General features: G+C 43.7%; 2 protein-coding genes across 9 annotated transcripts in view; one reads left to right on the forward strand and one right to left on the reverse strand.

Moving 5' to 3' along the window:
- Positions 1 to 329: 329 nt before the first annotated feature.
- tmem242 (transmembrane protein 242) lies at positions 330 to 9,024 on the forward strand. Its single transcript, XM_014204864.3, has 4 exons — positions 330 to 449; positions 668 to 768; positions 7,412 to 7,549; positions 7,715 to 9,024. The coding sequence occupies exons 1-4, from the start codon at positions 365 to 367 to the stop codon at positions 7,838 to 7,840; spliced, it is 450 nt and encodes a 149-aa protein (XP_014060339.1). The 5' UTR covers positions 330 to 364; the 3' UTR covers positions 7,841 to 9,024.
- Positions 9,025 to 9,084: 60 nt separating this feature from the next.
- arid1b (AT-rich interaction domain 1B) overlaps positions 9,085 to 13,203 on the reverse strand; it is a 112,146-nt gene continuing 108,027 nt past the window's right edge. For all 8 annotated transcript variants that reach the window (XM_082976782.1, XM_082976781.1, XM_082976780.1 and 5 more), the window contains 2 exons: positions 13,188 to 13,203; positions 9,085 to 13,021 (listed from right to left, as the gene is read on the reverse strand). The exon at positions 13,188 to 13,203 is cut by the window's right edge and continues 115 nt beyond it. In XM_082976782.1, coding sequence (XP_082832908.1) covers positions 11,243 to 13,021; positions 13,188 to 13,203 — 1,795 coding nt within the window. In that variant the 3' untranslated portion in view covers positions 9,085 to 11,242. The remainder of the gene's footprint in view (positions 13,022 to 13,187) is intronic.

Below are 13,203 nucleotides of genomic sequence, written 5' to 3' on the forward strand. Positions count from 1 at the left end.
ATTCTAAGTGTAATGAGTACTTTTGGGTGTTAATGTACAGCGTAAATAGTACATTTATTTTCTTTGGGAATGTAGTGAAGTAAAAGTTAAGTAAAAATAATTTAAAGTACTACTTAAGTACTTTACACCACTGACGTAGTGCCATGGGAATCGTTGTACCCGTATTTGTATTTAACTCTCAAATGGAACTATACATTCCCATGTTCAAATGCACAGTACTGAATCATTATACAACAATGTATTGATTAGGTAGCCCTAAAATGGCTTAGATTTTCAAGACAGAACCTTAAAAACGAATGAAATGTTCCTAGCATGTTTCCACCGGAATTATTTAAGTGACGGACAGAGGCTTGCCTTTTACAAAATGACAGCTGAGAAAGAAAACACGAGTTTGAATGTCACTACTGCAATTGTGACAGATAACGACGACAAACTACAGCTAATGAAAGGCAAGCGACTGCTTCTTTAACAATTGTTTCACTGTTTGCACAGAATTCTTTTTAAAAAATTGTATTGCTGCTGTTAGCTACATTAGCTTGACCCTGACATACTCACTGCAAATGATTGAATTATTGGCTAGCTAGTACAGTAGCTAGTACAGTTGATTATTACTCACCTGACAATTTTTTTTGTGACCCATAACCAACGTCCCATCAACCTTTTTCAGGTGCAGCTTTCCTGACGACTGTCGCATCTGCTGGGATGATAGCAGGATTCGGCTCCACGTTAGCCTTGGCCAAGAAAAAGAGTCCAGGCTGGTTTAGCAAGGTAGCTATGATTTGATATAGCTATAGCATTCCATTACATACAGGTTAAGTTACATTCATGTTAGCCTTGACCCATGACGAAGTGATATTGTATAGGGCTGGGCTACATAATGACAATGTCTGAAATGTATAGCATTAATTGCATTCCATGACCTCCATGTATGCAAGGCAAGCACAACTGTATCTTTATGGCACAGCACAATTGGTAGCAAGTGTGCTTACCCTGTAACTGCTGTTCCTACAAAATTGCTACATTGGTGGGATAATGTTTACATTTTGGTAATTTAGCAGACGCTCTTATCCAGAGTGACTTACAGGAGCAATCAGGGTTAAATGCCTTGCTCAAGGGCACATCAACAGATTTTTCACCTAGTCTGCTTGGGGATTCGAACAGTTACAGTATTTAGGACACCCAATAAGCTGTCCTAACCACTGCAAATCTACCATTCCAGTGTTTTACTTGCTATATTGTATTTACTTCGCCACCATGGCCTTTTTTGCCTTTACCTTCCTTATCTCACCTCATTTGTTTACTTTGTATATAGACTTATTTTTCTACTATGTTATTGACTGTATGTTTGTTTTACTCCATGTGTAACTCTGTGTTGTTGTGTTGTATGTGTCAAACTGCTTGCTTTTATCTTGGCCAGGTCGCAATTGTAAATGAGAACTTGTTCTCAACTTGCCTACCTGGTTAAATAAAGGTGAAATAAATCCAATAAAAAGTTACCAGCAGGTGTCTTGATAATAGAAAATTGCAGCGAGTCAGTGGTTCCTGTCACATGCAATTGCTTTTGAGTTGTTAATAATGTTTTGATATTTTATCAATCCATAAATAATCTAGACTTACATGTAATAGTAGTATCTCTTGACAATTTCACAAGACATATTTTACATGGCATGCCTAAATACTTATAACCACTAGGCTAATAAATACATGATTTTCTTTGGATTATTTAATTACCTAGATCATGTTATTTCAAGTTATCCATTTGGAACGCAACATCACGTTGTTAAAAATATCTCTAAATTGGGCATGCCTATAAATTGTGCAATTGAAGGCATCTGTAGTGCTTATGTTAACTTTGATAGTGTTTGATGAAAATGATGGCCTGTCAACGTTGTATGCAACATTATCGGCAAGTGACTTGATGCCTACCGCGCCAAAGCAATTTAGTTGTTAAACGGGAGTGACGATGAGTGTGTTGATAACGGTAATATTGTGCAAATTACACTTAACAACCATAAAAATGTCATTAAAAAAGGCTATGCATGGCAATAATTAAGAGTAGGCAAAGTGATCCTGTCAGGCAAAAATGTTATAAAAAGTTTTACCATTACAACATTTGATGGATGGTCACATTCACTATCGTGGTCTGAAGCATGCTGTATAGACCCCTTTCTGTGTTTGCAAAGATTTACGCACTAGGGCGATGCGTGCAATTTGGTGGCAGAACAAGGGGGAGGGAGTTCTTACAGAACGGCACCAAAAAAAAAAAGCCTCTATTTACATGTTGCTTATGAGTGCATTTCACACTACTTTTGGTTTATAATTGGATTTTAAGGCTTGTATGAATGTCCTGCTTTGGGCTGTTGCTGTGACCAAATTATCGCCACACCAGCGGTCACGAGTCATGAAGGCAGTCATTCCACGTGACCGTTTAGTCACGGTAATTAGGCTTCTCCTAGCTCTGATGCTGCTGATGGTCATTAGTAGTCTACCAAACTTGCTAACTGCCTGGTACCCGGAACTCTATTGTCCCTCTAATCACTCTGACATCAATGCAAATGTAATCAAATCTAATCAAACACTTCGTGAGCTCATGTTGCGCAACATTTCTATAGGCTATGCAATTGGGCGAGAAAACAGAGTGATGGCCTCTACTAAAAAGAGGAGGATCCCATTAGCTTTCTATAGACTAGGCCTACTATATTTATTTATCAAATTTCCTAATATTAAGCACATTGTTCATCTTTACAACAGGAGTATAGCCAACCTGGCTGGCATGAAAATAACCCACAGGAAAAGCGTCCTCCATTCGCTATTCAAATGCATAGATTACATATATTTTTGTTCCCACTGCCCCTGTTTCGAGACGGGTGCATGATGATGGTCCATTATAAATTGAGCATTACAGCCACAAAGGGGATGCCGCTGTGAAATTCAAGGCATTATCACTTGCTTGTCAAATTGTGAATGAGAGACTGTTGAAGTATGTACAGCCTGCACAATAAACAAAGCAGAGCTCATGCCTTTTCAAGCTAATTTTTTTCAAATCATCATTAGTCTCATCATGCAGCCTTACAATGTATTAAAAATCCAAACATGTAGAACTAAAGTTACATTAATAACTCTAAATTAAGCATATAGGAGTACCTATTTATTTGTTAAGCGCTCATCAGAGTAGCGCATGTGCACACTCCCTCAAATCGTTTGGAGAAAATATCCTTTGTATTTTATTCAGCTTTGTTCCATTGTATTCTTCATACTATAAAATATTGCCACGGAATTCTAAGCCAATTTGATCTTCTAAATGAACTAGTGTAGCCCACAGCCATTTGGCATAGCAATATCAGGGCCTAACATAAGGACAACTCAGAGTATGCTATTCTTCTGAAATAGACTACATTTCCTTCATATCATGCTTCTTTAAACTTGTCTAAAATAAATCATGGCTTTATTGTGAAGGTGTAGGTTATGTTACATGGATTTGTTAGACTTTTTAAAATGGAGATGTTCCAAAGGTCTGCATCGGTGTCTTGTAGGCTGTGTGTGGAAGCCAGGAGATGCTAAATGTGTTTGTTAATTAACGGTCAATTAACGTGAGACCAACAGTTATCTGCTTGACAATCACCGACTGACAAAATGTTGTGACCGCCCTAGTCCTGCTTAATATAATGTTTGTGTCATCACCGCAAATCAACTGCATTATACTTACACTTCAACTTCAACCAGTAAAATCTCTTTGGCTAGCTTTTGATATAGCCTATATCAATGAGCGTTAGCATTCTAGCTAACAATTGCTACATCCAAAATAGTTATTTTGCAAAGATTACAAACCAGTATAATCTTAGTGACTATTAAAGCAGAAATCTAAACATCATTGTAAGTGTGTGAGAACTCCAAAAAGTTATTTTGTTGAAGTAAAGAAATGTAAATCTAGGCTATGTTGAATGGGTGCAGATGGAGATGGCTTTCTTACTGCCAGCAAGAGTCGCGCGCGTCAGTGTGTTGTGGACTGGAAAGGGGTCTATGGAGTTCACAGCTGGCGATGCCTCATCGTGATTGGTTATTCCCCAAAATTTGCAACAATCACGATGAAGCATCGCCATCTTTCCTTTGTGGTACCTCAAACTGTCTGATTACCAGCTGAGAAACTTTACTTTGAGCTGAGAGAGAGTCTTAAAACAGACTTTAACAGGATTCCTAGGTACTTTTCTGAGATGCTTTGTGAATACAGGCCCAGGGCTCTGGACAAAGTAGTGCACTATTTAGAGAATAGGGTGCCATTTGGGACAGTCACAAGTTCTGAGCTGATATTAGTTCTGAAGATATACCTGGCCCAGCAGCACAGTGGTGCCTTTGTTGGATTTTGAAGTCTATTTTTAAGCCCATAGGGCCATCTTTGTAAACATCAATCTCAGCCAAATATGCCTTGTAAAGTGGTCAAATTGGATTTGGTGCTTTGTGAGAGATATGTGGTTGTGAGGTCAGTGGCTGGCTGGAGTACTTCTTTCACAGAGAACAGAACAGAGCAGAGATGGACTGTAGAGATTGTCCAGGACCTGACGAGATTGCTAGACAGTTAACATGTCACTTATGTTAATCGCGGCACTGTAAAGAGCAGATAGCAAGGCTTGTTTATCATGGAACCAGGGCTGTCTCTGGTATCTCACACATGAATCTGGCAACTCGCATATGTAGATTTCATGCTGTTATGACTTATGGCTGGTTTTGAGGAGAGTGGTCACTCAGTTGCGAAGTAACTCCATAAGACATGTTTGTAGTACACTCACAAGGCTGCTCATACCCATCAGAGCAAAACAACTCAAAGAATCAGATGTAAATAAGACAGTTGGTAACATTATATGCAATACTGGGGATAGGCAGTTGATGTTGATGGACACTGACTTGCCTACACCAAATCAAATCTCTTCAGACAGCCTTTTAACCATCTAGGAAGAGCTACTGTGAGTCTCGCCAAACTCCAATAATAGCTAATCTAATGAGCAGGCCACATGGACAATAATTACATTAAGAGGTAATAATATTAGTGACTGCGTCTGTTTTCTAAACAGCTTCTCCAGTCTTGGATTGCATCCCAAATGGTACACTTTTCCCTACATGGTGCACTACTTTTGACCAGAGGCCTGGTTAAAAGTAGTGCACTATATAAGGAATATGGTGCTATTTGAGACGTAACCTTGAAATACAGCTCCTCTTCCAGGTTAGGTTTAGAGTTTCTCTTTCGGTTAGATAAATTACTGTTTGCAGGGTGGCTAACAGTATTCACCTCTTTAAAATGTTGTTTTCTGCTCACCTTGGGCCCATGTGTAGATCAACTCATGTTCAGTGGGTATCATAAGTATTCACCCCCTTTTGATTTTTTTTCTCACATTTTGGATTGAAATACATTTTAAAATGTTTTGTTGTTGATCTACACAAAATACTGTCGAAGTGGAATAAAAATGTGGATCTTTTTTTAAATGAATGAAAATAAAATACCAATATACCTTGATTAGCTAAGAATTCACCCCGTCTTAGAAACACATTTTGGCAGCGATTAGAGCTGTGATTCTTCTAAGAGCTTCGAAATTTTTATTAATTTATTTGTTCTTCAAGCTCTGTCATGGTGTTGGGTATCATGGCTAGACAGCAATTTAAGTCTTCCCATAGATTTTAAAGCAGATTTAAAATCTCAGGAACATTCACTGTCTTCTTGGTAAGCAACCAGTGTAGGTTATTGTCCTGCTGAAAGGTGTCCTGTGTCTGGTGTAAAGCAGTCTGAAGCAGGTTTTCCTCTTGGATTTTGCCTGTTCTTAGCTCCATCCCGTTTATTTTTATCCTGAAAAACTCCCCAGTCTTTGCCGATGTCAAGCATACTGTGAGGCAGCCACCACCGTGCTTGAAGATAAGGAGGCAGTTACTCAGGGATGGGGTGTTTGCCTCAAGCATAAGGCTTTGAATTTAGGCCAAAAGGTTTATTCCTTTTGCTTTTTTAATTTGCTTTCAGTATTACTTTAGTGCCTTGTTCCATACAGGATACATGTTTTGGAATATTTGTATTCTGTATTCCTTTCACTCTGGCATTTAGGTAATTATGTGGAGTAACTACAAGTAACAAAGCAATTCTCTACCCTCACCGGAATGCTTTAGCCCTCGGGGCATAGCCGGTGAGAGAGAGGGAAAAAAAGGAAGACAGGGAGGCGACTCTGGAAATAGAGTGCCAGCACCCTTATGCACGCTCTGTTTTTACAGTTTTTCTTGGAGAAGTGGTATGACTAAACAGATTGTTCCTTCTTACACTCTGTTTTCCATGGTCCAATGCGCCGTGCAGAACTTCTTGGGATGGAGTGAAGGTGTCGTCATTGTTAATGTCCTCTAGCTGCTTTCTCGCCCCCTACCAAGGCCCTGACAGTTTATCCACTATCGCTTACGCCCAGACTATAAGTCTTTAGCTAGTCCTTGGACCTGTCTATTGTGCTGGTACTAGCCGCTGAGAAGCAATATTCCTCAGTCTTTCGCTTTACTACCAGTGGCGTAACCCTAAGCAGACTGTACTCTACCAGCAACTGTTTGCGCTCGCAGTCTGCCCAGAGGGTTTCCAGGTTAATGTACCTAACCCCATCCACTGGCCCCTGTCGACATTCTCATTGTCGCACCATAGGCTGTGGCTTTCGCCTGTCGCCTTCCCCAGAAGGACGGCCCGGTCGTTGTCCAGTACCCGCATTGCAGGCAAGGGCGTTGTGCTCTTCGTTCATTGGGCAACTACACTCGAAAGAGGGTTGGTCCTTTTCTCTTCGACTGTACCCTGCCGGATCATTGTTTTATAATGACGAGTGACCGCCCTTGTAGGGGACTGAAAGGGCCCTTTCCTATAGGCGTTAATCTATTGGGTACTGTTTTTGGGACATCTCATTAAACTGAGATTTTGTGAGCTATGTATTGGGCTTCCCCTCACTTTGTAATCACTTTTTTTTCTTCTCCCCCAGACGGGTGGTTTCTGCTCCTTCTTGGTGCGTACTCCCTGTTTCGGCGTCTCTGAGGGTTGGGACTACCCAGGCTTCGAAGAGCATGTTTTGCAGCCATATCCCCATAGTGATACACTGAAACAAGTAACTCCGGTTCTCTGATAATGAGTGAGATGTTAGCACCGCATTCCCCTGGTTGCAAGAGCGTGAGGAAGAGAAGCATGATTGAGAATTGACCAGAAGGCAGGGGGAGAGAGGCTCCTTTATAAGGAAGTGCCACTCTACCCATCTGTCTCCAACAGACGCTTTTGATAGGTCCTTCGAGTTGGTGATAAAGCTCACTCATCAGAGAACCGGGGTTACGAAAGTAGCCTTAAGTTTGGAACCATGTGTAGAGCAACTCTTGTGTACCTCACTGTGACCTCAAGTGTGTATGTATGTGTTCTCTCAAGGGAACGATGGCCACTGCTGCAGTACCGGAGACTGGGGCGTCCCTGGCTCTCCGTGCCCTGGGGTGGGGCTCTCTCTACGCCTGGTGTGGAGTGGGCCTGCTCAGTGTCGCAGTCTGGAAAGCCATGGGGGTCCATAGTGTACGTATTAATCAACTCAAACCATCTCATTGTCTTGCCCTTATCATTCCATCGGAAAAGCATGGAAGACTAACACCTTTTAACTAACACTCACAGTAAATGTACAACAAATAAAAAAAAGTTCATGCATGTACTGCTCAAGAAACCTCCACTTCATCTTCACAGCTAACAGAGTTCAGGCAGAAGATGCAGTCTGTTTTCCCAGCTATTCCCAAAAACGAGGAAGGACCGGCCAACTCGGAGGAATGGGACTCCATCTTCAAGTCTGAAGAGAACAACAGATCTAGCTGACATTTTCCCTGTCTGGTTCAGGGCAGCCTTAATAAACCACTGTGATTTAAACAACAATTACTGTGGCACGGGGCTGTCGGTCACTGTGTTGAGAAGGAAAGGAACTTGAGGAGCTTGGCATCCACTGGCTGTACTTGCAGGTTACTGGGCTCATTCACCGATGCTCATCTGAAGTCCATGAAGAGTACTCGTTGTGTGGAAGAGAAATCATGAACTAAACTATTGGATTGAGGCATCATGGTTAAGCTCCCTTGGATAATCTTGATTTCTGATCACGGGAGCGCAAGGACTGTCTTGTACTAGTATAGGCTTAGTGCCAGTCTGTGTGCTCTTGCCAACTCCATGGCTCGTTGTCAAGCAAAATATTTTTTGTCATGCCAAAGAGTGACGACTTAACATGATAGGGCAAACAGACTAGCACAGTATTACTAGGCAGCAACTGCTTTCTAATATTCTATTCCAAGCACGTTCAACAGAACTCAAATTAAGGCCACCAGATGGATTACATTTTCAATCTGTGGATGTTTGGATTTCTTCATAGGCCATCATGATATAATTGACACTTCTATTTTTGTTCTATGAAACAAAAAAAGCTAAATGTGTTTGCAGTTCTGAAGACAGTGAAGGCTGGCCAGCTGAATGTGAGGCACCTGCCTGGTTTCACTTAAAACAGATTGAACCATCATCCAATGTAACACCTATTTAAGTGTTTGCCGTCAGCTATTCCCATGAAAGACGAGTATCAAAGCGAGAACAGACCTGAACTATTTTAAACTGTCCTGGCTAGCCGTATAAATACATGTGCGTGTGACTGCCGCCCTTGATGTTTTCACACACACACACAGTTGAAAGAGCGCATCATGCAAACATTTGATGCCACAGCTGTGATGTGGAGCACGGTGTTGGTTACAGCTGAACTGACACTTTATCTGTGTATGAGGATGTTATTTCTGTCGTGCATATGATCATTCCTTGCCCGCTGTGCTAAATAAACTACTGTACTTATCTATAGTCTGATAGGTTGCAGTTATGTAACAGAACATGCCATTTAGCAGATGCTTTTATCCAAAGCGACTTAGTCATGAATACATGCATTTTTTGTTTTATGTGGTTGGTTGTGATACTTTGTAGAGGAGATTCTGCAAGGCTTGGACAATGGAAGTGAATAAAAACATTTGGCCATATTCATTCTCCAGTTTACAATCTCTGGACAAAAGAGTCAAACACCCTTCACAGTGCTCAACCAGATTTCATGTACATTTATTCTTAACATGTGGAACATATAGTATAAACATTTTACTGAATAAACAATGTTCATCGAATGTTAACTGTCAGTCGGACATGATTTTTAACAATTCAATTCCGGAATACAGTTCTGCCCATTGTGATCTATTAGGTAGCTGACTGTACAATCTAAATAAGTGTGTCAAAACTAGTCTGTCAGACTGAAATCATCCCTATATGTCAAGAGACCTGTGTCAGTCAGTCAACATAATTATTTTAAATACATAAAATGACTGACCTCCAGTTGAAGGGTCACTAAATATCCATTATTCAAATACAAAGTAATCATAACATCCATTATAATGATCAACTACCATCACTTCTCTATACCACATCTCTCGGAGAAGAAACCAAACAGGGCTGTCTGAATATACAACTTCTATATACAAATGGGCTTATATATATATATATATAAAAGGAAAAAATAAGACTGAGGGAAGTACTGCACGTGGGTTTGAGTTTACCTGTCTGTTGCTATGGTTACCAGGAAGTAAGTCAGTTGGACAGGGTGACTCATATACTGGTATTGTAATATTATTATGCAATGCTTATGGTAAGTTGCCTATGGTCAAAAGTCCTTCACATTTCATAATCTCCCCCAAACAAGCCAACTAATGCCTGAATACAATCTGATCAAGCGTTAACCAGCGATGGCCGACACCCATATAGCTCATGTTTTAGCGGTGTCGGAGGTGGAACTGCGTTGGTGCTGTCAAATTGGTGAGCAGCTGCTCTTGTTATTTTCACGAAGCCACACCCATCGAATTGAAAATCATTCAAACTAAATAATGAGGAATTCTATCACCCATAATCAAGGTGTAGATTACATCTCACATTCCAGTGTTCAAACTTGTAAACAAGGCTGCGTGGGATTTTTCTTAATGCGACTCCGTGCAGCCAATGGCAATGTTTGCTTTAGGTATGATGCCAGGAGCCACTTGTAGATTTTTATTAACCCTTATTTTACCAGGTAAGTAGACTGAGAACAAATTCTCATTTACAGCAACGACCTGGGGAATAGTTACAGGGGAGAGAAAGGGGGATGAATGAGCCAATTGGAAGCTGGGGATGATTAGGTGGCCATGATGGTATGAAGGCCAGATTGGGAATTTAGCCAGGACACAGGGGTTAACACCCCTACTCTTACAGTAAGTGCCAGGGGATCTTTAGTGACCACAGAGAGTTAGGACACCCGTTTAATGTCACACAGGGCAATGTCGATTATGGCAGCCCCCCTCACCGATTCAGAGAGGTTGGGTTAAATGCGGAAGACACATTTCAGTTGAATGCATTCAGTTGTACAACTGACTAGGTATCCCCCTTTCCAATCACGGCATTGGGAAATTGTTGTTTAGACCAGAGGAAAGGGTGCCTCCTACTGGCCCTCCAGCAGCATCTTGTCTCCCATCCAGGACCAACGCTGCTTAGCTTCAGAGGCAAGCCAGCAGTGGGATGCAGGGTTGTATGCTGCTGATTTGACAGCTCTAACGCAGTTCCACCGTCAAAAAACATCAGCCATGCGGATGTCGGCTGAAGTGGATCTGATTGAGTCAGGCCCTTAATCCTTTTGCACCATATACTTTTCTTCCCCCAGAACAGGATACATGATGATTTGTATATTCAGCGTTAAGTCAGTGTTTTTTTTTTCTCTTTACATTAATACATAAGAGGTCTATCTACAACATGATTCACAATTTAAATAAGTCTGCTTCTTCCCGCAGAAAACAACCATCAGAAAGATCCCACACAGACAAACAGCCACGCATAATTACCAAACATTTTTTTTAAGAGCAAGAGACCCCAAAACTAAAGTACGTTCTCTATCATCGGGTGCCAACTTTGGTTAAAACAAAAACAAACCGACAAATAAAAATAATAGATAAAAATGTAAAATACAAAGTATTAAATATTTGTATTAAAATGATTTAAAAATCCCAAATGAAGGTTGTGAATGGGGCATAGGAGCTATATATATTCTATATATTTATTTGTATGTAAAAACATTTTTTGTGTTTTATTTAAATAAAAATATACCACGCACACCCATGTTCATGTTCACTGTAGCTTGGTTGTCAGACCAAGCACCCCCTCCCCCCTCTGTGTCTTTGCCTGTGGCTGTCACGAGGAGCGTCCAATTTTAAACAGTACTTCACACATGATGGCCGCCACGGCCGAGCTCAGCACAGAGGACAGAGAGCTATCCAGTAGCCTGCTCTCGTAGAGAACAAACTCTGGCCGGTTCTCCTTCACCTTGGCCATGGCCAGCAGAGCCTTGGCGGCCCTGCACATCATGTTAACGCTGGGGGGTTCGGGGTGGGGGATTGGTGCTGGGTGTAGCAGGCTGTGGGGTGCCTGCTGGTGCTGGGCCATGGCCACGCAGTCCTCCAGGAAGCCGATGAGTGTTCCCACGCTGCCCTTCTGCAGAGCGATGGCACGCGCCGCCGTGGGGTCCCCCTGCGCCAGGTTAGAGAGCACAGCCACCGCCATCTCCCGGCACACCTGGGACTTCCGCTCCCCCACGTGGCGCACCAGGGTGGCGTAGAGCTTCTCCTGACGACTGAACGGCGGCGTGGCCAGCAGGAGGTCCACGTTGTTGTCCTGGATGCTCAGCTTGCACAGGCACTCCAGCACTAATCTCTGGGGGGTGAGGGAGGAGGAGCAGCCCGCTGTGGTGAAGGGGTCCTGGGCCTCGGCAGAGGGACACACCATCCAGTGGAGGAGCCCGTCCAGAATGGGCAGACAGATGCTCTCTGGGTAGAGGGACAGGTCTAGTTGACCTGAGATGTTAGCCAGGGTGACCAGAGTGTTCTCCCTGAGGGCTGACAAACAGTCCCACCACCACTCATCTTTGCTGCAGGCCCGGCCCTGCTCCTCCTCTCTCTGGTAGCTGGGGGGCGTTCTCTTCCTCTGGGGGTGCAGGTGATGCAGAAGGACCAGCCGCCCCAGGATCAGCACCAGGCCCGGGTGGCGGGACATGTCGTTGTCGTTCCCCGGGATGAAGGAGAGGCCGCGGACGATGTTGGAGACACAGACACAGCGGCGGGCCAGGGCGTCCTGCCAGGGTTCGGCCGTGGAGAGGGGCGCCTCGTCCCAGCAGCGAGGCTCGTCCTCCAGCAGGGTCAAGATAGGGCTTTGGGTCTGCGCCCCTCCTACAAAGGAGAACATCCCAGTAAGATCGTTCCTCTCTGACAGAGACCGAGAGCCTGGCCGGGCACTCAGCATATCGTCCACGGTGGCTGTCTCAGTCATGGTCTTCTCTACAACGGCCCCTTCTTCCACCTTCCTCTCCTCCTCCTGCTCTCCAACCCTCTCCTCTGTATGCTTGCTGTGCGTCTCTTCGCTGCGTTTCTCGAAGTGTGTCTGGATGTGGGCCGTGGAGTCCCCCCCTCCAGCCTTCCAGTGCAGCAGGCCGGAGCTGAAGCCCCTGGGCAGGCTGAGTCCCTGGCGCTCCTCCACCTGGTCCTCCTCCGCACTCTTCTCCTCCACCTTCACAGGCAGCTTGTCGTACTTACTGGCCTGTTTGGGCCTCGGCTCTGGGGGCCCCTCGGGCTGGGGAGGCTCAGACTGCTCCGTGGTTGCCCCCACCTCATATTCTTCCCCTTCTACATTCTCCTCTTTCACAGTCACCTCCTCCGTCTTTCCCTCTGGGACCGCCTCCTCTGTGCTGCCGTTGGTTGTGGGCTTCTCTATCCCCGCCTCTTCTGGCCTGCTACCCCTCCGCTCTTCGCGTAATTGGCTACCGAGCTCTGGAACGGCAGGCTCTTCCTCCTGGTCTGCGATTGGTCCTAGCAGAGTCCTCTGTCCCTCTGTGCCCACCTCATACTCATCCAGGATCCCAAAGATGGAGATCAGGCACCGGCGGAAGTACTCCACTATCAGCTCCAGGAAGCCAGGCAACTGGGAAAACACAGGGAACAACATATCAGTTAGGTGCATTCTGAAATGATTGTGTGAAAGACCATAGACAATAGCTTGGTCATTTGTCCTTCATCCAGTCATGGTGAAATAAATAACGGATATCATTGGACATTGTATGGATATGGTTTGTGTAGCGCCGTCTCACCTGTGCGAGGGTGAAG

This window comes from Salmo salar, chromosome 06 (genome assembly GCF_965601325.2).
Source record: "Salmo salar chromosome 06, fSalSal1, whole genome shotgun sequence".
NCBI classification, from domain to species: Eukaryota; Metazoa; Chordata; class Actinopteri; order Salmoniformes; family Salmonidae; genus Salmo; species Salmo salar.